This window comes from Tursiops truncatus, chromosome 4, assembly GCF_011762595.2.
Source record: "Tursiops truncatus isolate mTurTru1 chromosome 4, mTurTru1.mat.Y, whole genome shotgun sequence".
NCBI lineage: Eukaryota > Metazoa > Chordata > Mammalia > Artiodactyla > Delphinidae > Tursiops > Tursiops truncatus.
In genome coordinates, this window is record NC_047037.1 from 140,299,880 (window position 1) to 140,327,298 (window position 27,419).

The 27,419-nt window shown below is 57.9% G+C and overlaps 1 protein-coding gene across 4 annotated transcripts in view; it reads right to left on the reverse strand.

The window, feature by feature from the left end:
* The window catches only part of PRDM15 (PR/SET domain 15), a 58,601-nt gene that overhangs the window by 15,860 nt on the left and 15,322 nt on the right, over positions 1-27,419 (reverse strand). For 3 of the 4 annotated variants that reach the window (XM_033856104.2, XM_033856107.2, XM_073804530.1), the window contains exons 3-16: positions 27,124-27,217; positions 25,519-25,672; positions 23,038-23,290; positions 17,374-17,475; positions 15,872-16,096; positions 14,271-14,391; positions 12,690-12,874; positions 12,476-12,570; positions 12,056-12,143; positions 6,964-7,131; positions 4,721-4,818; positions 2,280-2,411; positions 1,547-1,681; positions 656-819 (exon numbers count right to left, since the gene is read on the reverse strand). In XM_033856104.2, coding sequence (XP_033711995.1) covers positions 656-819; positions 1,547-1,681; positions 2,280-2,411; positions 4,721-4,818; positions 6,964-7,131; positions 12,056-12,143; positions 12,476-12,570; positions 12,690-12,874; positions 14,271-14,391; positions 15,872-16,096; positions 17,374-17,475; positions 23,038-23,290; positions 25,519-25,672; positions 27,124-27,217 — 2,014 coding nt within the window. The remainder of the gene's footprint in view (positions 1-655; positions 820-1,546; positions 1,682-2,279; positions 2,412-4,720; positions 4,819-6,963; positions 7,132-12,055; positions 12,144-12,475; positions 12,571-12,689; positions 12,875-14,270; positions 14,392-15,871; positions 16,097-17,373; positions 17,476-23,037; positions 23,291-25,518; positions 25,673-27,123; positions 27,218-27,419) is intronic. The other variant, XM_033856105.2, reaches the window with a different exon arrangement.

The window sequence follows — 27,419 nt, forward strand, 5'->3', positions numbered from 1 at the left end:
GTCACAGAGGGGCTAAGTTAAAATTGAGGTCCTCATGACAGGCCCGAATCCAGTATGACTGGTGCCCTTATAAACAGGGACACAGAGACACGCACTGAGGGAAGGCCACGAGGACACAGGGAGAAGATGGCATCCACACGCCAAGGAGAGAGCCTGGGACAGATGCTCCCTCACGGTCACAGGAGGAAGCAGATCTGCTGCATCTAGAACGTCCGGCCTTCAGCACTGAGATAATACATTTCCGCTGTTCAAGCGGCCCAGTCGGCAGCCCGAGCAGACTACTCGGCTCTAAGCAGGGCTGTTGCCTGACTTGCTTGGACACACAGCACTGATTACGGGCTGTAGCCAGAAGTGGGACTGACATTCACGAAACCTAATTACTGCGGGGCAAAGGGGCTCTGGTCGTATGCAGGCAGGGCCTGCAACGTGGCCCACTGTGCCGGGGGTCTGGGAAGGCGTGCAACCTGGGAGAGGCCTGATGACCCACGAAGGAGCGAGGCCAGTGCCTCCCCCAGACCCGCCCAGGGCCCCCGAAGGAGGGAGAACTTGCTCTGCGCTCCAGACGGCCGATTTGGGCACCTGCCTCTCTGCAAGGAAGCCAGCCCTCCCTCCGCACCACCCTAGACCAGGGAGCCCCTGCCCGGGGGGGCCTCACTTCTGCACGTTGGGGTCAGGCAGGTTCTCGCGGTGGATGACCATGTGGGCGTGGTAGGTGGCCTTCAGGGCGAAGCGCCGATGGCAGGTGCTGCAGCCGTAGCCCTTCTCCTTGTGCACCTCCATGATGTGCTTCAGGTACTCCTTCCCGCGGCCGAAGGTGAGCTGTGGACACGCACACTGCTCTCGTGCGCACGCAGCCCGGATCCCCGCGGCCAACGCTGCGCTGCTGCCACCCAGGCGCCCTGGACGCCGGAGAGAGCCCGCTTCCCAGCAGGAGAGGGGGGACTCCCGAGAGCAGGGCCAGCGGTGGGCAAAATCACGAAGCGGGGGGGGCACAGGAAGCAGACTCCGGTCCTCCTGGACCTGCCGGCAGGTCCCGCGGCCCCCACCCCCCCCAGCCAGCTTCCAGAACGCCCCTCCTCTCCGCCCACCTGACCCCATCTCTCTCCCAAGCCTGAAGGCCCTGACAGGTGTACGGTCAGGTGCTGTGCCGAGCCCACAGGTGTGAACGCCCAGGGAGAACGCAGGGACCTGCTGGGCCGTGGTGAACCACAGCTCCCAGAGCAGTGAAGCCGTACAGCAAAACTGCTGAAAACTCACCACACCCCCAGCCTCTAAGCAAGGGTCCCTGCCATGTGGGGGGCAGGCGGAGGACAGAGGAGCCCTGGCTTGCGCCCACCTTTGTGGACACGGATCCCCACCGGTCAGCCACACAGGCACGTGTGGACCGCACTGATTCTGAGACAGTGGTCCCCTGATGGCGGTGAGACCCGTATCCAACATCCCTGAGATGTGACGAGACCTGGGGCGCCTTCCGGGACATCTGTGAGGTGCCCCCCCATGCCAGAGCCCTGCAGCCCCAGGGCCGGAAGGCTGCAGGTCCAGTTACCTGACACCTTTTGCAGCTGTACTTGTGAGGCTCCGAGTCTGCGCTCTCGTCGGAAGTACCATCGTTTTCTTCCGAGGAGATCCCGATCTTGCCGATGAACTCCTCCCTCTGCTGGTCGTCCATCAGCGCGATGTCCTGGCAAACAGTCACCGCGTCCAATTTCTGACACGCTTGGCGCGAGCTTTAACCGGGGATTTGTAGGCCGGATGCAGAAACCGTGCCCTCGGGTCACCTGGGACACCCCACCCCCTGACGGTGGGGCCATCAGGCTTTGCTCACGTCCAGGCGACTGTGAACGCCAGGGCTGGAGCTGCTGGGAACAGTCACCGAGCTGGGACGCGTCTGGAGGGCGTGCTCTGCGTCCTCACGTGGGCCTCGTCACCACCGACCCCTCCCTCCTTTTCCCTGGATCGGCACTTCTTCCCCCGCCCAACCCTGCAGCCATGACCCCGAATCCTCACTCCTCTCCCCACCACACCCACAAGCTCCCGTCTCACGTTCCTCAAAGGCAGGGAGGGAAGCAAATGCCTCCCGTCCCGACCCTCGACCCTCATTCTTGTCCCGGGAGGTGCCTAGCATGGAGGGGTTTTAACGCGAGCCCTGCAGGTGGGCTTCAGGAGACACGGCAAGAAGACTCCAGAGAGCTCACCGGAAGAGCGGCAAGGCGGCCACGCTGACCACAAGGGCCGGCCCCGCCCCCCCGTGCAGCCCGGGAAGGGGGACGCTAGCCCACCTTGAAGTGGACGTGGATGTGATCCCGGAGCACGTCCACGCGGAAGAACCTGCGCCCGCAGATCTCACAGGTGTACTTCTTGTCGCCGTGCGTCAGCAGGTGTTTGTTCATGTTGCTCCTGCAGGAGAACACCTGTGGGGAGGAGAGCCGGCTCGGAGAAGCCTGGGACCGTGCGTGCCCGGCCCACGGGGAGGCCGTAACCGGGCACAAAAGCGCAGCTTCCCCCCAGGGTTTGAGCTGCAGCAACTCCTCAGTGTTGGAGACACAAATAGTCACGTGGTGCTAGAATCCTGACCGTTTGACCGTTTAAATTGGTGCTTACATTATAGTACAGAATTAACCGTTGTCTAGTCTTCACCATAAACAGTATTCTGCTCAATTTCATTCAGCTCACTTAAATATTTCACTAGGATGGGGCCTACCAAGAAGGCTGTCACAGAAACAGCTGCAGTTTTCCGAAAGCGGATGTCAGAAGAGTTATGTCCTCAGTGGGTGTTCCGTATTTCATGCACAATTCACACCGCCTCCCCCAGTTTCTCAGCGCTTCCTGTCTAAAGTGATGAGTGTGGAGACTCGGTCATTCACCTAGTACTCATCCACTGGGTGTCCCCTCTGCTGCCCACAGGCCAGGTGCAGCTGTGCGTCCACCAGCAGAGCTCAGTGGACAAAACCAGCAGCAGAGATGGCCCCCAGGGCCCGCACTGATCTGAGAGAACGGCCTTCGCCCCAGTGGCCGAGTGACCTGGAGAGCAGGCCTCCTTAGAGCTCAGCCCGACCACGCGTGGTCTCAGGAAGAGAACACGCCATGAACGAAAGGGACACGGTTCACGGGGAACAGAGGCTAATGCCTTCACGGACACTGCTTTTCAAGATCTGCAGGTGACTTGCGGCCAACAGCCCTGAGACCACAGCCCAGGGAGGCTGGGCGGGAAAAGGAGTCAGCAGGGCAGGAAGATGGGCCTCCAGGGAGGGATGGAGGTTGCAGGTGTCCCCCGGCACCTGTGTTCTCCAGGCAGACGGGGCTGGAGACGGGATACTTGGAAGCAATGAAGAATTCAGTTCTAGAGACATTCAGGCTCTGGTCATCTGCTCTCTTGCTGTGGAGGAAGGAGCTCAGCCTTGTCTCCCATTGGCCACGATTTTCCACTAGTGCCACCCCGGCACGAACACTCCATCTCCAGCACCCCGAGCCATGTGCCACTGAGAGACCTTTCGCCTCTTGCCTGGCCCCTCCGTGAGTGTTCAGTGAACATTTCACAGAATAAAAGGTGTCTGAACGTCAGTCACACGGCTGGCTGGTTTCACGTACACCATCTCCCGGGGACATGGAAGGGACACGGTGCCACCACTCCTCAGAGCCGGTGGTCAGTGGGCAGAATGAGCGGGACACGTGAACACGGGGCAGCCTCCACCCACCCCTGCCCGGGAGCGACCCGGCCTGGCCACCCGGGCTCAGGCGTGTGTTCCGTTACCCCAGCTCCACTCCCCCCTCCAGCCCCCAAACCCACACTAAGTCAGAGCCCCAGCGTGGAGCCCATAGGCCACGCTACCCTGCGGACCTGTTGCTTTGTGGTTTGCAAAAAATCAGGAAATTTCCCATAAAAACACGGGTTTCCGTGTTCTCTTGAAAAGGTCAAAAGATCTGGCAATGCCGCCACGTGCCAGCTGGCTGGGCCGAGTCACAGCTGGCCGTCCACCGGGCCTTCACTTCCGGTGGCTGCTGTCACTCCAGGACCACGTGGCTCACGTGGGCTGCGCGCGGCTGAGAACCCGGGAGAGCTGAGTCACGGGAGGTGAGCCTAAGGGAACGAGCAACCGCCCCTCCAGCCGAGACCAGGCGTTTGTGCACCAAGACCACCGCCATCTCACGTGGTGAGCTGACGTGGCCTGGACGGCAGCGCCCGGACAGCATTCCCTGTGCAGGGCTGACGTGGCCCGGGGCTACTCGGATGGGGAGCGGACTCCGGACGTTTAGGGCCTGCTGAGGCGTCAACGCCCTCTGACGGCCAGCCCGACGCCCGGACAGATCTGCTCGCTCGGGGCACCGGCATCCGTGGACTGGGCACAGAGCACGCGGCTGTGGCTCCGTCAGTCTCTCACCGGGAAATGCTGCAGGGGGACCAGTGCTGGCCAGGAAAATAAACCCGGACATCCCGTCTCCGCCAGAGGCATGTGGCTCGGGGCGCTGGAGGTGGAGTGTTCGTGCCGGGGTGGCACTAGTGGAAAATCGTGGCCGAAGGGAGACAAGGCTGAGCTCCTTCCTCCACAGCAGGAGAGCAGATGACCAGAGCACCAAGTGAGGGGACGCCGCGGCTCGGCACACCAAGTACCCACTCGATCTTAACCTTTCCCCGCTCCCGCCACACGCAGTGCATAGGGCTCTGAGCCTTCCCATAAGAAAAGGCGAGCTGTGTCCGGGCCCCGGCCCCAGCCTGCGTTACCTTGCCGCACACCGGGCACCCCGAAGGCTCCTTCCTGTAGCGCACCAGGTTCTCGGCACCGCCGGCCTCCGCGTCTTCCCTCTTCACCCGCCGCACTCCTGAAACGCCCCACCCCCCGGCCGAGAGAGTCAGTACACAGGAGACCTTCCCGCATCAGCCAGGGTCACCTCCAGCTGATGGAGGACAGGGCTGCCCACGGGTGGGACAAAGGAGCGAGCGGGTCACTCGTCCATGACGCACCGGCGCTCTGACACGCGACCCGGGAGGGAGGGCAGGCGGCCCGCACCACCGACTCCGGAACCCGGGCCGCACCTGAAACTTGGAAATCCAAGGGCAGCAAGTGTCTTGAGTTTTCCACGCAGAGGAGTCAGAATGAGCTACTGGTAAGGGAGGTATCTGTGCTCAATCTGAAGTTCAAGGGAAAGGTGGGGTTCTCAGAGGCGTCTGTACGTAGGAGGGCATTCTTATTAAAAAGATACTAATATTCATCCTTCAAATTAAATCAGTCCAATAAGGATCAAGGTAAAAAGTCAGAAAATAATAAATTTCTATGGTTTTAAGGCAAAAGTGATCATAATTGGGATCGAAACAGACTTAGAAGTTCTCAGGAAACAGGGAATCTCTGAATAAAAGAAAGAGAGAAGTTCCTTCTCACGGTCTCTCTCTACACCACTGACCCGTCCCTCTGGGACATTCCTGCACAGCTGGGCTCAAGAACGGCCAGCTCGCTGGCCTGGAGACAAGTACGTGACTCCCCAGAAAGCCCCCAGCGGCGTAAAGCACACAGGGCTGTACTGGGCGTGGATTACGCTTCAGTATAGAGGGAAAAACCACGGAACGGCCACACAGCATTCGCTCATTCCCGAGGAAAATGATCTGAGTGCGTCAGCTGTAGAATGTTGTAAGATAAAGTTGTAAGATGCAACCCACGTATCTGTCGATCAGGAAACACCTGACTTCCGGCAGTAATGGCGGCACTTACGGGCCCGCCTGGGGCTTTATCATCAGGGTCCAGTTCAACCAGCCCAGCAGGTCAGCACAATGGCCATCCCCACAACACAGGTGAGGACACTGAGCCCCAGCAGCATGACCAAGGCCACCCGGTCACTAAGTGGACACCAGGCGCTAAGTGCAGCACCGAATCACAGATGGAAGGGGGTGGGGCTTATGAAACCACGTGAAGAAGGGCCAGGTAAAAAGGCAGAGTGCAAAGGTGATGCAGGACGTGACCTGACTCCAGGCTTGTTTTAAAAGCCATGAAGACACGTGTACACGCACAGCTGCATGCAATGGTCAGACTTCGCGAACAACTTCGTTTTCTGACCTTTTTCCCCCGACAAGCGTATACTTCATTTACAATTCTTTGTAAAACGATTTTTTTTTCAAACTTTTACAACAAGGTGCTCTGGTCAGTGAGTGCTTCTTACAGAGGCTGGTCAGCAAGAGGGCAGTGGGTTTTAGGGTAAAAAACTAAAATGTCAAGATCACTAAAACTAAAATGCTATTTTGAAAGAGGGTCTGTCTGAGCAGAGGGTCTTTGAGAAAGCCTCCTAGGTAGGGTAGGTGCTCAGGACACACCTGTGGCCCAAGGTCCCGGTCTCTCTCTTCTCTCGGGGCCCCTGCCTTCCCCTGCACAGCTCAGGGTCTGCCCTGTGGGGTCGCCTGCAACCCCACCTCATCCCTCACTGTGCTGCCTCCCACCTTCCCCCCCATCAGCAACCCCACTGAAGTCCATCTTTCTCCTGCGCTGGCCTCTCGTAAGCCCACCACACGACAGGCAGCCCCCAGGCACCCCAAGCCCACCGCAAATGGCGAGGGTCATCGGGGGTCCCTGGGGAAACAGGAACAAGGGCAGAATCACTCACGGCCCCAAACAGCCTCCGCCTGAAACGTTCCGTCCCACGCACACGGCTGAGTGCACCACACCCCGTGTGACGTTTCATACACTGCTTTCCTCCTACTTTCGTATGGAAAGCATTTTCTCACAATATTAAGCTCTCTGAAAACAAAAAGATTTTGGTGACTGATAAAAGTCAGTCCTAAAAAGAGTCTGGTTTTCCTAACTTTCCCGCTGCGGAGCGTTTGGGGCGTTTCCAACGTTCCCACTCGCACGTGATGCTCTAATCCCCCATCAGGACCTCTGGATGCCTGAGCCAATTCCCGTCAGGTGGTGCCTCGCCAACAGGCGCCCACAGAGACGGGGCCAGCGTGAGCCCCGCCCCCTCCCCGGCAGGCGCATTCACCTTCCAGGTGCCTCCTCTGGTGGTCCAGCATGACGTCCTTGCGGTAGAACATTTTGTTGCAGACTTCACAGGCAAACTTCTTGTCCCCGTGCTTCTTCTTGTGCTTGGAAAGGTTGCTGTTGGTGGAGAAGAATCTGAAACACATCTCACATTGGAACGTCTTATCATCTGTCGAGGAAGCAGGGAAACACACAGCAACTTTTAGGTACATGACACCGACTACAGGCTCAACATCATGGCCGTGGGACCGGCAACGAGGCACAGGAGGAGGGCGGGGCCAGGAAACAGCACCACCTGAGCCAACGAAGCCCCCCGGCCAAGCCAGGCCTGAGCAGCGTGCAGAGCAAACAGGTAGCTCACCTCCTTCCTCCCTGGCGCCACAAGCCTCCCACAGCATCTGGGGATTCGTGGCAAGGAAAGCGGCTGGACCACAGCTGTCCTTGGCCCTCACCCCCTCAGCCAACCTGACCGCGGCGCCGGGCCCTGCTTCCCGCAGCGTCAGATGAGCGGCCTCCTGCCCCGCCCCACCGCTCCTCTGAAATCCACCCATCGCCTGCCCCTCCCCTCCCACGTGCCCTCCACAGGCTCCTCCCCCATCGCGCAAAGACATCCCCAATGTCTCCCACCTGTAAACAAAACCGTCTGGTCCCTAGGTCACCTTTGGGAAACGTGCACCCACCCCCAGCAAACACCCCCTCCCCACATTGAAGCCTTCAGAGATACCCACAGCCCGGTGTCCCTCCCCAGTCCCTCCCCAAAGGTGGCCAGACTGCCCCACCAGGGCCTCGGACAGGCCCCACCCTGCTCTCTCCCTCCAGGTGCCCAAGGCAGACCCTGGGGTGTCCTGTCCCCTCCCCCCAGGCCCGGGGGGTCTGCCCCCCATGAGCACAAGCACAGGGGCCATCAGGGCATCTGCCCCGCCCTGGCACCTCTCCAGCTGTCTGCCTTGGCCCCAGCCACCCGGCCTCCGCCCCTGGATTAGGGGGTCTCGGGGCCTTGGTTAGCGCTCTCCACTCAGACTTGTCCTCTGCCCTCAACCCCGCCACGCCCACCCTGCTCCTGCCAGGACACGTTAACTGCCCACGGGTCCGTCACCTACGCCAGCCCCGAAAGTCAGCCCTCACTGCCCACGGCCGTCCTGCAGCACCGGGAACACCGTCCCGTGTCACCTGAGCGGGTGGGCATGACAGTGTGCGTCCCCCTCCAGAGCGAGGGCCTGAGGTCACACCGTGTCACCCTCATTTCTGGGCCTTTGGCTAAAGCCCACGTGCCACTTCCCATAGTCAGCAAATGTTTGCTGAATGCGCCAATCCCGGAGGCCGGAGGCCAAGTTTCGTTTTCTACAGTGACTGATCGCGGTCCTCACTCTGCTGCGCAGCGGACTCCCATGTCCGGGAATCGCAGCCTGGGTGCTGCTGACACTCTGGCCGGATCGCTGCGGGAGGCTGTCCTGTGCCCTGTACGTTGGGCAGCATCCCCCAGGCAGCTGTTGCAACCAAACCGGCTCCAGACTCTGCCCAGCGTCCCCGGGGACTCAGGCCTCAGCAGTTTAACTTCTGCCAGGTGGACCCCGATGTGCAGCCCCAGGTGGAGGCCCCGGGGTATCCACACTCCCCGGTACACGCGTTTGTGTGTGTGCGGTACCTGTGCTTATCATGCAGACATTTCCATGCTGATTTTAGTGGTTACATAATTTTCCACCCAGTTCATACATCGTAATTTACTCCATCTTTTTTTTTTTTTTGCGGTACGCGGGCCTCTCACTGCTGTGGCCTCTCCTGTTGCGGAGCACAGGCTCCGGACGCGCAGGCTCAGCGGCCATGGCTCACGGGCCCAGCCGCTCCGCGGCATGTGGGATCTTCCCGGACCGGGGCACGAACCCGCGTCCCCTGCATCGGCAGGCGGACTCCCAACCACTGCGCCACCAGGGAAGCCCTACTTCATCATTTTTGATATTGTAGGTAATGTAATGATGCTCTTCCTACTAGATGTCCTCGGCATGGATCCTTAGGAATGAGACCACCAGAGATGAGGGCGTCTGCCATCCTGCTCTGCTCATCAGAGATGAAGGGCCGCGCCTTACAGGGCCGTTCCATGGGATCACTGGAGACCCCGCCCACTCTGGGCCTGCTAAACCACACAGGTAAGCCTCCCTCCTGGCCAGGTGGCCCACACGCCCAGGAACCCGACAGCCGTGGAAGGTGCAGCGCGGCCCTTGGACTTTCGCTTCTTCTCTCTAACGGGTCGAGTCCCTCCCAGCGTATGGAGAGGACCCACCTCTAACCATCCCCAACAGCTCCGGTGTGGCCTTCGCCGGGTGACAGCAGAGCTGGAGCAGCTGTCTGGGCCAGGCTGTCACCACGGTGGCTTTTCCTGCCATGGCGTCCACATGTCACCAGTTCAGGAATCCAGGCAGGTGCTGGACGACAACCTTCTCGCCCCTCCCCCGCCATAATCCCTGCTGCCCTCGAGGCCTACACTCATGTTTAACAAAATGCAGTAACTGAGAACAAACACCTGTTCTGTGGTGGATGGTCAGGCCTCTCAGCATGGCTGTGCCCCGCTCTCTGTCTGCCCCCTGCCCAGCCAGTGCCCGCCTCACCTCTACACGCTCCCCTGTACTGCTGCCCCCTGCCCCAGCTGGTGACTGTCTAATCCTCAGGCCAGAAGGCTCTGCCTTTCTTCGAGTTCATTAAAGGAGACACCTGCCCTGCTGGTGGTCCTTGACCTGAGGGGATGGGAGGGGTGTGCCCCAGCCGCTGGTCTCCCTGGTAACTGATAAGCCAACCTGATGTCAGTTGCCCCTATAAACTGCAGCCTCCTTCTCCCCTGAGGGGGGAAGATCTCTGCCTGCCATGTGCTGCCTGTCCTCTGCACCTGGCAGGGTGCGGCTTCAGGACCTTTGTTTCGGATGTGTAAGGTTCCCCCGTCCAATAAACCATTGATGTCTCTGTCGCTGTCTCTGGGCTCTTTCTTTGGTCTCGAGGTTGGGCAGCTCCAAGGCTTGCAGGCCTGGGGGTGCAGCCCAACACGTGGGCTCTGGTGGAGGAGGGGGCACAGGGTCACCCGGAGGGGGGACAGGGGGTTTCCGGGGAGACCCTATCTTGCCTGAGGGCCTAGACATGAGCCTCTGCTCTCCTCCAGCTCCCTCAGGAAGGTCGAGGGCAGACGAGGGCCACCTCACACCCAGGACAGGCCCTGCTGAGTGAAAGCTTGAGAAAAAGCCCAGCAGACCCATCATTTCAAACCTCACACAAATCCCTGACTACGTGGTCTACGGAAGACACATTCTCCTAACATGAACACTATTACAAGAAAGTACAACAGCCTGCAAATAATATATTACACAAACGACCTCAGCTCCCAGGTTTATCCTTTGTCTTCCATCCAAAACTTCTGACCTTTGAAATTGTGGAGAAACTGCATTTCAATTCATCGCTGCTCTGTTAACTTCTATATAACGAAGACAGACAAACGTCTGGTTTAACAGAACTTTTTGCTGACATGTAGCAACTGCTGCTTTGACTTAGTACCTTCTGTTTCATTTGTGTCCAGAGAAATAAAGATAAAAAGAAGAGAACTTCTCTGCCTCCGCCTCCAGCGGGCCGCAGCAAACACCCGGGCCGGGACAGGGGCATCCCCCTCCGCTCTGAGGCCCACCCACTGAGCTCGGGCAGAACCGAGCGTGGCCTCGTGGAGCGCCATCCTGCCCGGCGGTAAGCACAGCTCGAGGGTCCTCTGACTGATACGGCATCAAAAGATTGGTGGATTTCCCCCAGGTTTTGGGAACACCTGGGCTGCGGAATGCAGGTGGTGTAGCACCTGGACGCGCACCCGGAAGCTTCCAAGGCCACTTCATGCCGTGACTGACACGGGGCAGCTGGAGCTCAGGTGAGACGAGACTCAGCTGCCACTCAGAAAAGCCCCGCCCTGGGAGCGAGGCACTGTGGACGGAGGAAACCAGCCGCAGTTTCCAACAGGAGCCCTCAAAGCGGAACAAGCAAATGAACCAAATGAAGGGACACTGCAGAGGCTGCAGGAGCGGGTGCTGGCCACCGGCAGGGAGGGGCAGTGGCGATTTAGGTGACAGGGTAAGGGTGCCCTGAGATGCGGGCCGGCCCCCCGGCACCCTAACGAGAACCAGCACAGAGATACAGAGTGACCGGTGACACACACCGAGGGCTCGACGGAAGAGGGTTCGGAATCAAAGGTTAACCTGGCAGGTCTCTAAGCCGACTGCCACTGGTATCCACCCCCCAGGTGTGCGACGATGCCTAGAAGAGGGGGCCGAAAAGACAACAGCGACCCTCCGCCAACCCCATCCTCCCTGGGTGGGAACGCAGCCGTCCGCCTTCCCCCACGGGGCACAGGGCAAAGAGCCGCGGGGACAGGACACGGGCCTCCCCTGCCGGCTGGGCTCCTGCACAGCCGTCCCCTGGCCGTCCCCGGGGATTTACACATCGCGTACACTAGCCAGCTGCGCGCTCGGCCAGACACGGGGCCTGAGAGCCTCGGCCAGGCCCAGAGACCCGTCCCGGCCGCCGGCTGGCCCAAGCACGCCGGCCTCAGCTGCACGCAAGCAGACGAGGGTCCGTGTCACGAGTGGGGACTGGGGACAGCGGCAGGCTCAGCGGAGGCCGGAGTGTGCGAGGGAGCGGCAAGGCTCTCACCTGGACCCAGGCGGGGTCCTCGGAGGGAGGGGAGCGGATGGCTGAGGAAGCTCCTGCCGAGAGCGAGGCGGAAGCCCAGCCCTCCAGCCGCGACCCCATCTCTTCAAGGACTGCTCACCGGGTCCCAGAGCAACCCTACCACTCACCATCCTCGGCGACGACGAAACCCCCCTGCTTCACCACGGGCTCAACTGTGGGCCATATGTGGCTGCTTCGGAGGAATAACAGGATGTGAAATAAATCCCCGTCTAAAGGGAAAGTTTCGGTCTCTTGAGAGTAAGTAACAGCTGCTTGAAGCACCCCGAACGGCGGGGAACGTTACAGGTGAGGACACCTGTTAAATCCACCTTCACCCTCTGCCGGAACACCTGGTCCCCACCCCGCCAGGTACCCGCGCCTCAGCGCCGGGCGGGGCCCCTCACCTGTCCGGCAGTTGTGAAACTCCAGCGCGCTCTGGATGCGGAAGGTCTTCTCGCAGGTGCCGCACCGGTACCTGTACTCGCTGTCGACCTGGTCGGGGGGGGGGGGGGGGGGGCGGGAAGCGGGGGCAGCTGGGACGCGCCCCCTCAGGGAGCTGCTCCAGCAATGGGCCCTTCCCCCCGCTACCCTCCTGCCCAGCGTGGAGCGTGAACCCTGTCTGGCCGTGCCCCTGCCCTGAAAGGGAGCCCCGCGCCCGGGTGAGCTCGCTGCCCACGCGGGCCTCTCGCTCGGCCCGAGCCCTGCTGGCGCCCACCTACCCACCTGGGCCTCTCCGGCTCCCGCTGCCCCCACCCCGTGACTCCTTCATCAGCGCCAACGGGCTGCTCTCCTCCGTCACTGGACGGCAGCGGCCCTTCACCCACCTCGTTCCTGCTGTGCTTGTAGGAGACGTGCTGCTTCAGGCTCTCCTTGCGGCTGAACAGCTTGGTGCACTCCTCGCATTTAAACAGCTTGTCGCCTAAGGGACGAGCAGGGACAAGCCGCGCGCCACTGCTCCAGGCGCCCTGAGACCACACGCCCGCCTGGGGCGCGCCGCCCGGCTCCCAGCCACCCGGCGCCGACGTCGTGGGGACTCACCGTGGGAGCGCACGTGCCTGCTGAGGTTGCTGCTGTTCTGGAAGACCTTGCTGCAGATGCTGCACTGGTAGACCCGCCGGTGCTCCCCCAGCTGCCGCACCAGCTTCCGCCGGATGCCGTGGCGGCTCGAGAGAATCAGGCTCCTCTTGAGGGTGATGCTGCCGCTCTGATGGTGCGGGAACCTGCTGGGTTAGACACACCAGCCGGTGAGACCGGTGGGAGACAGGGTGGTCGGAGAAAAAAGTTCAAGGTCACAGTCACCTTGGAGAGAGGCCCTGGCAAATCCTCCTAGCCGGACACGAGAGCGGGGGGCCGTGCTCAGGCACACCCCTGCAGCTTTGGGGCACCTGGAAGGGACAGACACGCTGAACGCGCAGTGCCACCAGTTAGCTTTTCCCGTACCGGCCGCTCAGCTCCCTGGGCGTTAACTCCGGCCACCGGGAAGCCTGGAGCTCAGTTGGCGTGCCGACTGGAGTAACCATAACTGTTCTCTTTTTCTTCACTTGCCTCTACCCTGTTTCATATTTTCCCCGAACCTGATTTTTCAAACTTCTTCTCCCTATGAAATGTGTTTCTGACGGTAAGTTACCGAAACCCTCTGGGCAATAAGATGGAGTATAAATAAGTAGGTCAGGTTCACCATTTCTGACATTGCTCTGCTCTGTTTTCAGTTTTTCCACAGCTTCCCGAACCCTAAAGGACCAGGCGCGTTTTGGCCCCGTGGGAAAAGGGCTGGAAAAAAATACTGCCACCAGCTTATTCAACTCCAGGGCAAAAAACTGCCTAAGAATAATAACTAAAATACAAACATTTTCCTCGTTCATAAAAAGTGGAAACACACAGAGCAAGGTGTTAAATTTACAGAAGTTTAAATACAAACTGTCCTATCATAGCAGCATTTGTTCACAGCAGCCAAGGCAGAAGCAACACAAGTGTCCTTGATGGAAGAATGAATAAACAAAATGTGGTCCATCCCACATGATGGAATATTATTCTGCCTTAAAATGGAAGGACATTCCGACACCTGCTACAACACAGATGAACCTCGAGGGCGTCACGTTAAGTGAAATAAGCCAATCACAAAAAGACAAACACCGTGTGAGAACACGTATATGAGGCCCCTGGAGACACAGGTACCTCCTCTGAGCTCTTCACAGAGACAGAAGGCAGAATGGCGGGCGCCAGGGGCTGGGGAGGGGCTGATAGGGAGTCAGTGTTTTTCGTAAGTATGGAGTTTCAGTTTGGGGAAGATGAAAAAGTTCCAGAGATGGGCGGAAGGCTGCACTGCAAGGTGAATGTATTTAAAACCACCGAATCGTACACTTAAAAACGATTAAGATGGTAAATTGTGTACTATGTGTACTTTACTACAGTAAAAAATAGTTTTTAAAATTTTAAGCTATTTCACAGTGGATGCGCTATTAACCCCCTGGGCTCCAGAGCTCCTGCTGCTTCCCAAGCACATACGTTTCCTACAAGAAGTAAACCATCCCCTCTCATCCGGCCTTCCCTCTGGAACGGATTAGCCGCCACGGCGCCTTTGCCTGTGAAGCCGGGCCCACGCGCTGCTCTGGGACATACTTTGGCACTGAGCTCGCGTCGCTGGGGGTGGCGGCCAGCTTCCCCAGAACCAGCTCCATGATCCGTTCGTCCGGCGACGCAGCCACAGGCTCGACCTCGCTCATGATCTCTGCCACTTGTTCTGTGTGGAGGGGACAGGACAAGCCGTGTCATCACCAGGGCCGGGGATGGAACGCACCCGAACCAAGATGACAGGCCCGAGGGGCCAGAGCCAGGCCAACGCTGCAGACACAGATCACAAGATTGACACGGGGGAAAAAAAACACAAAAAAACTAGCGATAGTTTAGAATCCACACATTTACCTGCAGATTTAGAAAAGCAAAATATTATTCTTAACTCAAAACTGGAGTTATAATCTGTGGTTAAGTCATGACACTATCTCAATCCCTTTCGTACCACCTAAAACCGAAACACTTTGACATACGGTGGGACCTTATAACCTAGCTAATTCTGTCCTGACAGAGATTTGGAAATATTAATTTTTGTAATCACACAAGCCATCTTGAGTATGTTCAAAAGCAGATCATCATTTTGTACAAGAGTCAAATATCAAATAACCACAGTGACAGGGACCCAGGCCTGAACCTCTGGACAAGTGAAATACGGGAAGGTTACGTGCAAAGATTTAGCCACTTCACCTACTGTGACGTCTTCCTAATGCAACTTAGAATTAGTGAAATAATCATTTAATAAGCTTTTCACCTCCTTCTCCTCTACTTCTTTATAGAGAAGCAGGGAAACTGTCCAGGGGAAGTTTAAACCACTTCTCCTGAGAACATTATGTGAGGGCTGCTCCTCTGAATTCTCTTTAATTCCAAGAAAGGATAAAAATTTCTTCTCACTCTCGCAAAAGAAATCCTGGGCTACGGCAGACGGCGAAAAGAAAAACTGCCCAGTGATCAGTAAGGAAGGTAGTGAGGGGACTCGCTAGTGTCTGAGCATCATGTCTGGTCCTTACGTGCGAGACCCGCCAGGAATCCTCTGGCACCAGGCACTTCTGGCAGAGGCCACGTGAGGGCCGAGGGGACATGGCATTTTGGGAATCCCACACCCGAGAATGAGGGCCCAAGGTCACTCCAAGCTCAACTGAGGCTACTGTACAGTCAGAGAATGGCTTTAGCCACGGCCTGGAGGCCAGCTGCACGACTGTCCACAGGGGACACGGGAGCAGACGGTGGGGCATCCACATGATGGACCAACACGGCTCGACAGCAAAGGAGAAGAGGCAGCGGGGACCCGGCTGTGGACGAGCCTCCCCTACACGCCGTGCGGGAGATGCCGGGCACAGAGACGGTGCCCAGGACGGGAACGCCAGTCCACGCGGAGACAAGCCGGGAAGCGGCTGGGGGGAACGGACATGCTCTCTGTCCTGATATCCGGCTACACAGGTGGACGCGCTTGTCAAAGGTCACAGCCGGCACAGCCTGCCAACCGCACTGCGAGTCGCCGTGCGCGAAGAGCTGCTTCAGCGAAAGAGAAGGGCTCTGTGCCGAGTTTTGCTACCCGGCATGGAGGCAACATGGCCTCAGGTCCCTCCCCATTCCCTTCACTGCTACCCCAGGACTGGGACCAGCCTCACCTGCGGGCCCCTCCCCCTCACCTGCGGGCTCCTCGCCTTCCACGATAACTAGAGGCTGCTCTGGCTTGGATGCTTTGGGTTTTCTCCCCCTTCGAGGCTTTTTCTTCTGCTCTTTGGCGGCACTGACACTCTTGGGAACTGCGGGAGGCTCCCCCCGGGGCACGTCTGCTTCCTTCTCTGCCGCCGAATCCTGCTGGCCGGCTGGGGGGACGCTCCTGGATTGTTCCAAATGGCCCAACAGGTGCTCTGCAGGACAGGGGAGCAAAGGCATATAAGGCCGAGCGTCCACTCCCAACCTCCATTTTGTTTGTTTTCAATTTTATTTGCTAACAGGGTGCCCTCTGCAGAGGCAAATAAACGTTATTTCTTCTGCTTTGAAAATGACAGCATTTCCACTGCACCAAACACAACCGCCATTTTAAAAAGTCAGTCAGGCGACAGAAGCCGGGCAGTTTTGTAATATCACGTACAGTTTTGTAAAAACTAAAAGCCTGGGTGCGCGTGTGTGAGCAAAGAGAAACTGGAAGAACACAGCGAAAAGTAACGTGGGTCTCTCTACGGTGACCTCACAGGCAACTTTTATATTCTTCTCAAAGCTCATTTAAGCTTTCTAATTTTTCTACGATGAATATATAATACAGTTATTTTAAAATGTAGCCTTTGAAGAGGAATAGTGATAAACATTCAATTCATAATGAACAAAATTGTCTTTCAAAACACTGCATGAAGGCCAAAAACCTTTATTTTCAACAGAAGAAACCTCAAAGACCTCCCAGGGAAAGATAACTGGGCCACACACAGGAAACAGACAGAGATGACCATGCTCCCTGAATGAAGGTGAGCTGGGCTCAGGCTGGCTGGAGGGCGGGGCACCAGCAAGAGGACGGAGGAGTGACCCACGAGACAGATGGGGACCAGCGCCCTCCAGGGACCACTGGCACCCGCCTGCACACTCGGCCAAGGAGCCATTCTTCCCATCGACAACCTCGACTGGCTCACACAGGCCTCGGTGTGAAGTGGCGGCTGTCTCCCCACTTGTTCCACGCTCAGGACCACTGTGCAGCGCGAGTGCCCTCGAGGGGCCAGGGAAGGAGAGGGGTGAGGGATGAGGAAAGGAAAGTTTTAAAGCAAACAACGTTACGTGCTGCGTGTCACGGGAAGCGTTTGGAAGTTTGGCCACGTAGCAGAACAAGCTAACGATGCGGCCACCCGGCTGCGAATGCTTGGGAAGGCTACAGAAATAGAGACTGTCCCCCACACCAAACTAATGCTCTGCTGAGCTTCAGAGAAAGGAAACAAGACCCCTCGCTGCCAGACACGCAGAGAACCTCAAGCCAAAGCACAGATCCCGGGAGGAGGCCTAGAAGACACAGGCTGGGAGCTGCGCTGCTCCCGCAAAGCCAGGGAACTCCCGTGTGCTCTGCCACCATCCCAGAGGGATGGCGTGGAAGCGACAGAGCACGTCAGGGGGAGCGCAGCGCGGGACTCGCCGGCGTCTGGCTGGGCAGGCACCTGCCCCTTACCATTCAGCAGCTGCAGCTCAAGGAAGGCGGCCGAACACACCTTGCACACCCACCGGCTGGGTTCCGCCTCCACTGGCGTGCTGCTCTCTGGGGTGCCTGCAGCTTCAAAAGACAAGAGGGGGAGGTGGTCCAGCAGCTGCTCTCTCTGTGCAGCCCAGCCCAGTGCAGGGCACACCTGCCCTCGCAGGAGGTGACAATGACAGCGGTAACAACTGTCACCGCTTGGGAGCAGGTCCAATGCTCCAGGCGCCGTTCTCGGCGTTTTACCTGCACGGACTCGCTCGTGCCCGTGAATGTCCCCATTTCACAGATGAGGAAGCCGGGCACAGAGCACTGGAACCAGGGCCTGACGCAGGGCTGTCACCAGTCACGGAAACGTGGCCTCCTCCCAGAAGCCAGTCTGGTGGGACCAGACACCATCCCCCCCATACAACTTCAAGAAAAGAAAAAATGCATGCTACGGCCCACATCGAATTCCCCAACCTCTCACTGGCTCATGTGACAAGAAAGGGCGGAACCCCAAACAGCCAGGCCACGCGCCCTGGTGTGGCCACGGCTCCTGCCCAGCGCTGGCCAGCAGAGCTTTCTGCAGTGACAGAAATGCTCTGTGACTGCCGGCCAGGGGGGCAGCCACGTGCGCCGAGTGCCCCCGGGGAGCTGGACTTTCACTTTTATTGAATTTAGGTTGAAACAGCTGCCTGGGGCAGGTGCTTACTGCGGAGGCAGTGCCCCTAGCCCTCCCGGCACCCCCGTGGGAGTCTGGGGGCGGGGGGAGATGACCAGGGTCCATGGAACACAGAGGAAGACCCTGGTTGCTCAGGGTCCTTTTCAAAGAAAACTACCGATGCTCTCGTGAGACCTCGAAGTTGGGGATGTAATGGAGAAGAACCTTTGTATTCTGTGACAAGTTAATCACTAAAGGGATGTTGCCTATAAGCTTAAATGATACCTAATGGCCCCTCACTGGGCACCCTGCCTCCCGGGTAAAGACGGTAAAGCTAAAACACCTTTGCTTGGCTCACAGGAAACATCCGGACCAGGCTCACCTGTGAATGGCTGCAGGAAGGAGGAAATTAATATCCCCTGACCGGAACCAGGAGACGCCTGATTTTACTCCCTCCCCTTTTAGCATGAAAGCAGCCTGAATTCTAACTCAGCTGGTTCTTTGGGACACGGGTCCACCATCTCCTCGGTCTGCTGGCTTTCCAATAAAGTCGCCATTTCTTGCCCCAGCTGGTCTCTCGATTTACGGGCTGCTTGTGCGGTGAGCAGTGCGAGCTGACTTGGTAACGGGGACATTCCAAGTGAAGGTATGTTCGTGATGTCCTGGCCCAGGAAGCTGATTCGCTAAACCCCACGTGGCAGCCTGTCAGGGCTGGACGGGGGCCACCAGCCCTCACCACCACCTCCACTCCCGTCTCTGTGCAGCTTGTGTTGACACGCATGACCCATCGCAACCCTCCGGGGCCACTCGCAAAGCAAAACCATCCAGAAGGGCGACTGCACACGCGTTCAGAACCAGGAAAAAGCACGCCTCTGTCTGTGTCAGAAAACAGCGATAAGGGCTTCCCTGGTGGCACAGTGGTTGAGAGTCCGCCTGCCGATGCAGGGGACGCAGGTTTGTGCCCCGGTCTGGGAAGATCCCACATGCCGCGGAGCGGCTGGGCCCGTGAGCCATGGCCGCTGAGCCTGCGCGTCCGGAGCCTGGGCTCCACAACGGGAGAAGCCACAGCAGTGAGAGGCCCGTGTACCACAAAAAAAAAAAAAAAAGACTTAAGAAAAAATTAGCCAGCAGTCAGAAGGCAGTTCTTCATCCCAACCACTCACACGCCCAACAAAAGAGGTGTCTACGCAAAATGAAACAGTAGCTGGCAGTGGAGAGCCAGGGAGAAGGCCCACAGCAGGACGGTCGGCAGAACGTGTGATGAAGATCATCACGTGGTACATCAGCACGTACAGCAAGACCTCAACCACGCGGAAGTGCACAGCCTTTTAAGCGAAGGAAAAGAAATGGCAGAACTACAGGGACAGAGGGTAGATGCTGGCCGCCAGGGGACGGAGTACAGAGCTGTGCGAGGGGACCGTCTGGGGTGCTCAGAACGTCCTACATCTTGACTGTGGTGGAGCTCACACAACTGTAGACGTTTGTCCCAACTCTGAACTGTCCACCTAAAATCGCTATTTTATTGTTTGTTAACTACACGCCCACAGTGCTGGTTTTTTAAAACTATTAGAAAATGCTAATCAAAAATGCTAAGAGTCGTTAAGATGGTGATTTCAAAGTTCCCCAAATGTTATGAAATGTACTTATATTTCATTTTTTTCACTAGAAAGGTGATTTTGAAACTCTGATGCTGACAGCCGACCCTGAACCCCATGCACCCGCCCGCTGGGACCACTGGGCTTCTGGGCCTCCTCCTTCACCTGCCAACGGGCCCAGGTGTGTGTAAAGAAGAGAAACCAGCCTTAATGGGAGCTCAAGGAGAACATGTGATTAGAAAAGTAAATCCACTACCAGAAAAAAAAAAAACAGGTTAATTTTTGAAAGGAGTGTGCCAGGGAGAAGGAAACCCACTTCCCTCTGTATCTAAAAGTCTCCTCTGCCAGTCTACAAACTGGCCGATCTCTATGGCAAACATCTATGACAAGGACGTCTGAGGCAAATTCATAGAGAGAGAGAACCAATGAGTCTTGGCAGTTCCGACGCTCACCTAGAAAGTTTATGAATAACGTAGAGGCAGACTGCTCCTTGCCCACGGGCCCCCTCAGGACGCTTCTGGAACAAACTGCTGGTTCCTAAGGCCCCCTCACCTTGCTCTGACCCACCCGCATCGGGCTAAGGGTGCAGCGCTGGCCACAAAGGCCCCGTGTGAGCTCACGGGTGTGTCCAGACCAGAGGCGGGATGGGGAGCGGCCTCATCTCAGGAGGGGCAGAGGGGAAGCCACCTCCCTACCTGGCAGATCTGGATAATCGGAATCCTGCAGAAAGCCAGCTTTCCACGGGTTTCCAGGCCTCTCCTCACAGGTCTCATCTGCTCCCGTTACTGGGAAGTGGGCACTCGGTAACCCAGTACTCCCAACGCACGGCTGCCGATGGGTGAGGTGTTCAAAACACACACCTGAGACCGCCCTGGGCCCTGGGCACCCGGATGGGTGGGGCTGGAGCAGCGTTCCAGAAGCCTCTCTGTGCCAGGAGGGGACGTCAGGGGAGGGGAGAGGGGCCTGGGGAAGGGGCTGGGCAGGAGGCCAGGGTGGTAGGAGACAACACGGGGGTCCTAGGGCGGCTGCCACGTCCCTAGGTGCAGCAATGGTACTGGCGCCAGCAGCACTGCCGGGGCCAAGCGGGCACTCAGCAGGGGGCTCTCCCAGGGAGAAAAGAAACAAGGAACCCAACTAACCAGCTAGTTAACAGCAGTCAGGAACTTTCATCACGTCGCCAAGAAATATGTGCTTGACATTCGTCCCGAAACAGAAAGTGAGAAAGATCATAGAAGCTATTTCTAAACTGTTCGAGTACCTAAGTTGCTTATTTATTTCCCCAATTCAGAAGCTAGTTTAGGGTGGCCACGCTGCTTGCCTGGTTATGAACAGCACCCTACATTCTCAGAAGCCCAGAGGAGGGGCCCCAGCTACCCTAGTGTCCTGCTTGAGAACGGTTAGAACGGAATCCGGAGGCAGGTATTGGACAACACGGTCCTGGGCTCATTTCATGAAGATCTATGCTCTCCAACGCAGCCCCAGATTCAAGAGCCCCCCGGAGGCAAAAAGCCAACAACAACTGGAACTCTGATAAGGGGAGGTGACCTCTGTGTTGACTTTGACCTTGAGAGCCATGAGGGGCATGCATGCCACCTCCAGCACACAACTGACAAGGTCAGACTCTACAAGCCAAACCCTGACGTGCAGTCTGGGCTGGTCCCAGGACACGCACGGGGTAAGGAATCGACGACACGAGAAAGCCAGGTCAGGAGGATCCTGGTGACCCTGGCCAGCACCCAGGGAGGTGGCCTCACCTCGGTGCTTGAAAATGACTCCTGACCCCGTGGAGTGCCGCTGCAGGTGCCTCCCAGGGGCAGGGGCAGGGCCAGGTACCCGGTTTTAGCAAACCCTAGGGGCTAGAGCAGTCTGGTGAAAAACGCAGGGTCTCTCCAAATTCTTCCTGCCCCCTTTACTATCAAAATAAAGGGCCGTCAAACCCAGTCTCCCTGCAAATATCCCTGCGAAGATGCAAACCCTCTCCTGCCACCAGACCCCGCCTGCAGCCATCTGTCACCCCCAGAGCACCCCCCAGAGGCTCCACGGGCCACCACCACCCAGCCAGCCTGCAGGGACTGAAGAGGGGTCCTGGAAATTCACGTCCGCCTGGAACCTTTGGGTAGGGTCTCTGCAGAGGTAACCAAGATAAGATGGGTCAGACTGGTTGAGGGTGGTCCTAAACCCAGTGACTGGTGTCCTCATAAGGAGAGAACCCAGAGACACAGGGAGAGACCCAGGCAGGGATGGGGAGCTGCAGCTCCACTCCAGGACCGCCGAGGGCTGTCGGCAACACCAGAGCTGGGAAATCCGCTTCTTGGACTCCAGGCTTCCAGACTGTGAGACAACACGTTTCCTTTGTTTTAGCCCCGGTTTGTGGTGCTTCGTCTGGGATGCCTCACGGATACCTCCCTCCCTCTCTCACACTGCCACGTGAGCCCACCGGAAGCAGCTCCCAAACCTCCGCCACGATGCCCACGTGGGACAGACCAGCACCTCCCAAGCCTGTACGGAGCTGTCTGTACCCCACGGTGCTCATAATAAGAGGGATCATCTCCTTGTCAGAACCCTGTTGTTCGGCGGTCGGAAGGAAAGTCCTGCCACAGGAAGTAATCTTCGTGGCAGCAACAAGCTGCCCCGGGCAGGGCCAGGTGGAGCCGTATGAAAGCCCTGCCCTCCCAGGTTGTAATGCCACGTGTGAGCCACCCCGTGGCCCCTCAAGGCCAGGTGGTGAGGATGAACCCCCGAGGACCCAGAGCGCGGGAGAAAAGGCCCCCTTCACGCGGTGATCCCCCGACCCCAGGTCAGCAGGACAGGCATTCTGATTTGCTTTTCCAAAGGGATGTGGGTGAATCACACGTGACTCCACTGGGTCTTTCTTTGACGACACATGCTGCACAGGCACACACATGCGTATACACACGCACATGCACACGCACACCCCGACCTCCGGGAAGAGGCTGCTGGAAGGTGGCTAGCACCAGCACTGGAGCCAGAATCCGGGTGCAAACCCTGATTCCGTCACTCTTTGCACTGATTCAGGGAAGCTTCCTTAACCTCTCTGTGCTCCGTTCCCTCTGCCCAAACCCAGGGGCCACAACCTGACCCCCAGGGACCAGGTGGGTGAGTGACGCGTGTGAAGCCGCAGAGCTGGGGGCAGAGCTGCCCGCCAGCAAGCGCCTGGCTTGGGGCAAGCTCTTCTAACGGTTTCTCGGCCTAGATGTTCAACCAGCAGACCTACAGACCCACCACGTGGCGTCAGGACCGAGCCCTCAGTGCTCCCCACGCGCGCGGGCCTGCCCGGCCCGACTCTTCTCACTAACACCGGGCTGCTGCGTGCGGCCAAGGGGCCGTGGGTCCCCGTGGGGTGGCAGGACGGCAGGCGCGCTGGGGACAGGGGCCCCCACGTACCATGGAGCCCAGGGCAGGCCTGCCTCAGCATGGGCTTGTCCATCCTCTTGGCGTAGAAGGCCGCGTACCACACGCGCAGCTCGGTGCCCGGGGGGATGTCACGCGAGGTGGTGAAGTACACGTCGCTGCCGTGCTGGAAGGCCGTCAGGTTCTGGTGCCCGGGCTCCGCTGCCGGCCGCACCAGCATCATCCAGTTGCAGTCATCCTCATTGGAGGTGTCGAAGCACACGGGGTGCCCGTCCTTCTGGAACACCTGGGGGTGAGCGTGGCCCACCGAGGGGCCGGGGCGGGGGCTGGTTATCCACCGGTGTGCGTGTCAGCGTGTGTGTGTGTGTGTGTGAGAGAAGGGGGGCTGCTGAGTGACCAGTCTGGACGGCACCACATCAGAGGCCAAACCGTGCTCCATACGGACCTGTTTGGGCATTTACAGTGGTGGGAGGGCAGAGGTAGACCCCCGAACAGGGGTCAGGTAGGCTGATCACAAGCAGAAGGGAAGCAGGAGACACAGCAAAAGGTCAGGTGTCACCGGGAGACCCTAGTTCTCCGCATGGCTCAGGTGGGAACTGGGACGCCTAATTCCACCTGTGGTCCAGGTGGGCACCCGCACACGTGCATTCTGCTGCATGGGGAAACCTGAGTTCTGCTCCTAGGCCAGGAGTTACCAGGAGACCTGAGCTCTATGCGTGGCCCGGCTGGGAACTAGGACATCTGAGGTCTAGGTGGTCCAGGTGTAGAACCTGGACACTCAAGTTCTAATCAGTTTTCAAGTGGGCATGAAGGTGCTTCTTGAGTTCTACTCCCGGCCCAGGTGTCATCGGGACACCTCAATTCTAGGCATGGCCCAGGTGGGAATCAGGACACCTGAGCTCTACTCCAGTTCCAGACGTCATCGGGACACCTGAACTCTATACCTGGCCCAGGTGTCATCGGGACAGCTGAGTTCTACTCATGGCCCATCTGGGCATCAGGACACCCAAGTTCTTCTCCCGGCTCTGTTGCAAAGTTCCTCAATCTCTATAAGCTGCGCCCTCCTCTGCAAAGCAGCACCACTGCTTTATCCATTAACTGCAGGCAGGGACCAGGGGGAGAAGCTTGAATATTCTGAAGTTCAAAGTAACCACATGGAATAGGGGGTTCCTGTCCGCCATTTTCTGATGCAATCATTGCTTCCTCGTTGTAGGAAGAAATCTCCCCCCTCTCCTGGGCTTTTCCTGTAGGGGCTCCCCACTGCTAAGAGCTGGAGGCCCCCTTTGAGGATGGAGCCCTCAGAAGCAAGAGGAGGGGGCAGAGGGGTCCACCAGGTGCCTAACGACCCTGAGCCGGTGTGGGAACTGCTCCCTTGCCCTCCCTCCACGGGCATAAAGCTGCCCCCAGGACCCAGATAACCAACGCTGAGCCTGTGCTGGAAACAACTCAATACGAGACACAGACCTTCAGAATCTGAGTCGCTGAAAGAAACCAAAACAGGCACAGAGGACTTTTTCAAAGGGGCCTCGGGCCGACCTCGGGCCCATAGTGATTACGTGCATCAGCCCCAGGCCTCTTTACCGCACTCCTTCACGTAAAATAACGTCTCTTTCTTTCCTTTCTTTGTAAACAAATCAAGTGCCTTTCCTTCCGCTCTGCTGTGCTGAAATCTGCCTTGTAAACTCAGTTCTCCAAGGACTGGCGGAACTCCGCGGTCACCTAGATCACCTCTGTCCTGAAACACGTGGGTCTCTGCTAAGGGTCTCCAGGAGAGCGCACCTCTCGGGGTAACCATTGCCCAACCAGCACCTGTTCCTCTGTTTATGTCACAGATGTTTTTGAAGGCTGGCTGAGGCTGGGGGCGTACTGGGTGCGGGGACAGAGCTGTGACTGACACCCACGTCCCTCGCCTCACGGCGCCTCCGTGGGTCTCACTTTAAGTGATCCAAGCCCTCCCACCGATTTCCTTCCATTTTGGTTTTCTCAGTGTCATAGAAAAGCTGTCATTTTCCAGCCTGATGTGCTTTTCAGAGCTGCCAAATTTTGCACTGGCCTCTCATCAAGGCCTCGACAAGACACCTTCCTTTCGAAAGAGCCTTGCAAGGTATCCTGCACTCTGCACCGGTGTGAAAATGCTAACGCACCCCTGCAAAAACACTAACGCACCCCTGCAAAAACACTAACGCACCCCTGCAAAAACACTAACGCACTCCTGCAAAAATCCACAGAAAGCTCCCCTCCTAAAGCCTGCGCTGGGGGTCTACTCTTGCAGATGTTTTAAACAGACTCTCTTTAATGTCTTGCAAAATACTAACTTAACTCTGATGCTCTTGTGATATAAGAACAAACTAAAAAAAAATCTGAACATTGTCTTGGAAATTCAGCAGAACTATAATACCTAGAGCTGTTTCTAAGACATTTATGAATCACTGGAGCTCAGCGGGCATTGCCCCATCTGCACGAGGAAGGTCACAAAGCAGGGGTTCTGCCTCCCCCACTGGCCCCAGCTTTTACCTTCAATGGAAACGCAGACTCCTTCTCCCATTTGGCGACTCTCCTCGACTCAAATGGGCCAAACTGCGTGCGCTTGACGAGCTGGGTCACAGCAAACACCCCCTCAGCTCCATCTTCCAGGCGTCTGATCTCCAGGTTGGAGGGAAGGGACGACCTAGAAATAGAACAAAGCAAGAGACTCTCGGCCCCGGGCATCCACTGACCGAGGTGCCACCCACACCAGGGGACAAGAGCGTCAGGGTGACGGAAAAGGTCGCTCTCACTGGCCCCCAGAGTGGGCGATAGAGGGGCGTTGACTCAAGGATGCGTTTAAAATCCCCGCCCAGGAGACAGAGCCGATGCGTGTGTGTGCACGCACACACGCACACACACACACACATCCTAAGTGTGGGCTTCAATCGGCCACCAGAGAGAGGAGGACCACAGAGAGACCACAAAGAGGGGCCGCGTGTAGAGTACCACGGGGAAGACGAGAACTGCCACCGCATTCCAAAGACCAGCAAAGCGCTTCCAGCCAGGCCGCACTGGGCCGCTTTCATCGAGGATGTGGCCTTTCTAAGTAAACTCAGAATATCAAGGATGGGGCACGCGTGCCAGCGGGAAGGCATGTGGGCTGGGGCCCTGCGTGAAGGCCAGGGCCAGCCTGGCCCACGTCGGGAGTGGGGCGGACCCCCAGGGCGCCTGGAGCACACACCCCTCCCAGGAGCGAGCAGGGGGGCTGAGACGAGGAACCTATCATAGAGGGGCCGATGGCTCCCACGGGAACTTTGTGGGCGACAGGCAACCACTGAAGGTTTTTGGAAGAGAGCTCATCAGATCTGTACTTCAGGCGAAATTAGTAATCTCTGCTTTGTGCAGGGAAGCAACAGTAAGACAAGGAAATAAAGAGGCTGGGAAAACCAGTTGGGCGGCTTCTAGGAACTGCGTTGATTAGATGACAATTTTAGTGCCACTACATGCCGGGCCCTGAATCAGGTGTAACGATCACAGCAACTTTCCAAGGGGTAGTTATTCTCTCCACTTCACAGATGAGGCAACTGAGGTGCAGACAGGAGCACGTCTCGTCCGGGTTCAAACAGCTACGACGTGGTAGGTGGGGCTGTGCCCCTCCCCCCCAGGGAAACGTGCACTGGCAGAGCCACGGAGCCCCCTCACCAGATCTAGGTGCTCGTCCAGAAGCTGCCACACCTTTGCCTGGCTGCCCGCATCCCCGCCCCTTGCCCACAGTGGGCGCCTGTTAGACGGCAGGCCTGGGCTCGGACCACAGGGGAGACAGAACAAGCTCGGCCATGGCCGCTCAACGCATAAACCGACCCAGCCCATCAGCTGAACCAGGAACTAGATAAAAGACATTGACCCTGAAGTGTCTGCAACCAGCCTCCGCTCATCCTGGCGGCAGGAGACTCAGCTCACGGTGGGACGGAGATTTCGGACGGCCTCAAACGTGAGGACAGCCCTTCTCACCGAAGTCTCTCCCACTTCTTCTTTTGCTGTTCCCCCCCCTTTTCGTAGACACCCAGGCCACCAGGCTCTTGCAGCAGGTGACATGCCGAAAACCCTGTTTGACAGGCAGGACGATAAAAGCAGCTCAAGACAGTCACTTACCTTGCCCTGCTTAACACAAAGGAGTCTTTGACCATGACCACTGGGCCCAGCTCGGGACATTCAGAGTCGTGGTACTGGCTGCAGTCTTCACACCCTGCAAACAAACAACCCAGCGTCAGAGGGGGCGCTGAGTGGGGAGGGAGATGCCCACAGAGCATCGCGCGGCCTGGGGGTAAGCGACAGTGCTCCCCACGAATGCAAAAAGAGCGCAACGCAGGACGTGCGCCCCCAGGAGGAAACCCTGCTCCTCGTCATGCTGCAAAGTAGGCCAAGCCACCTCCATGGGGACAGAGGAC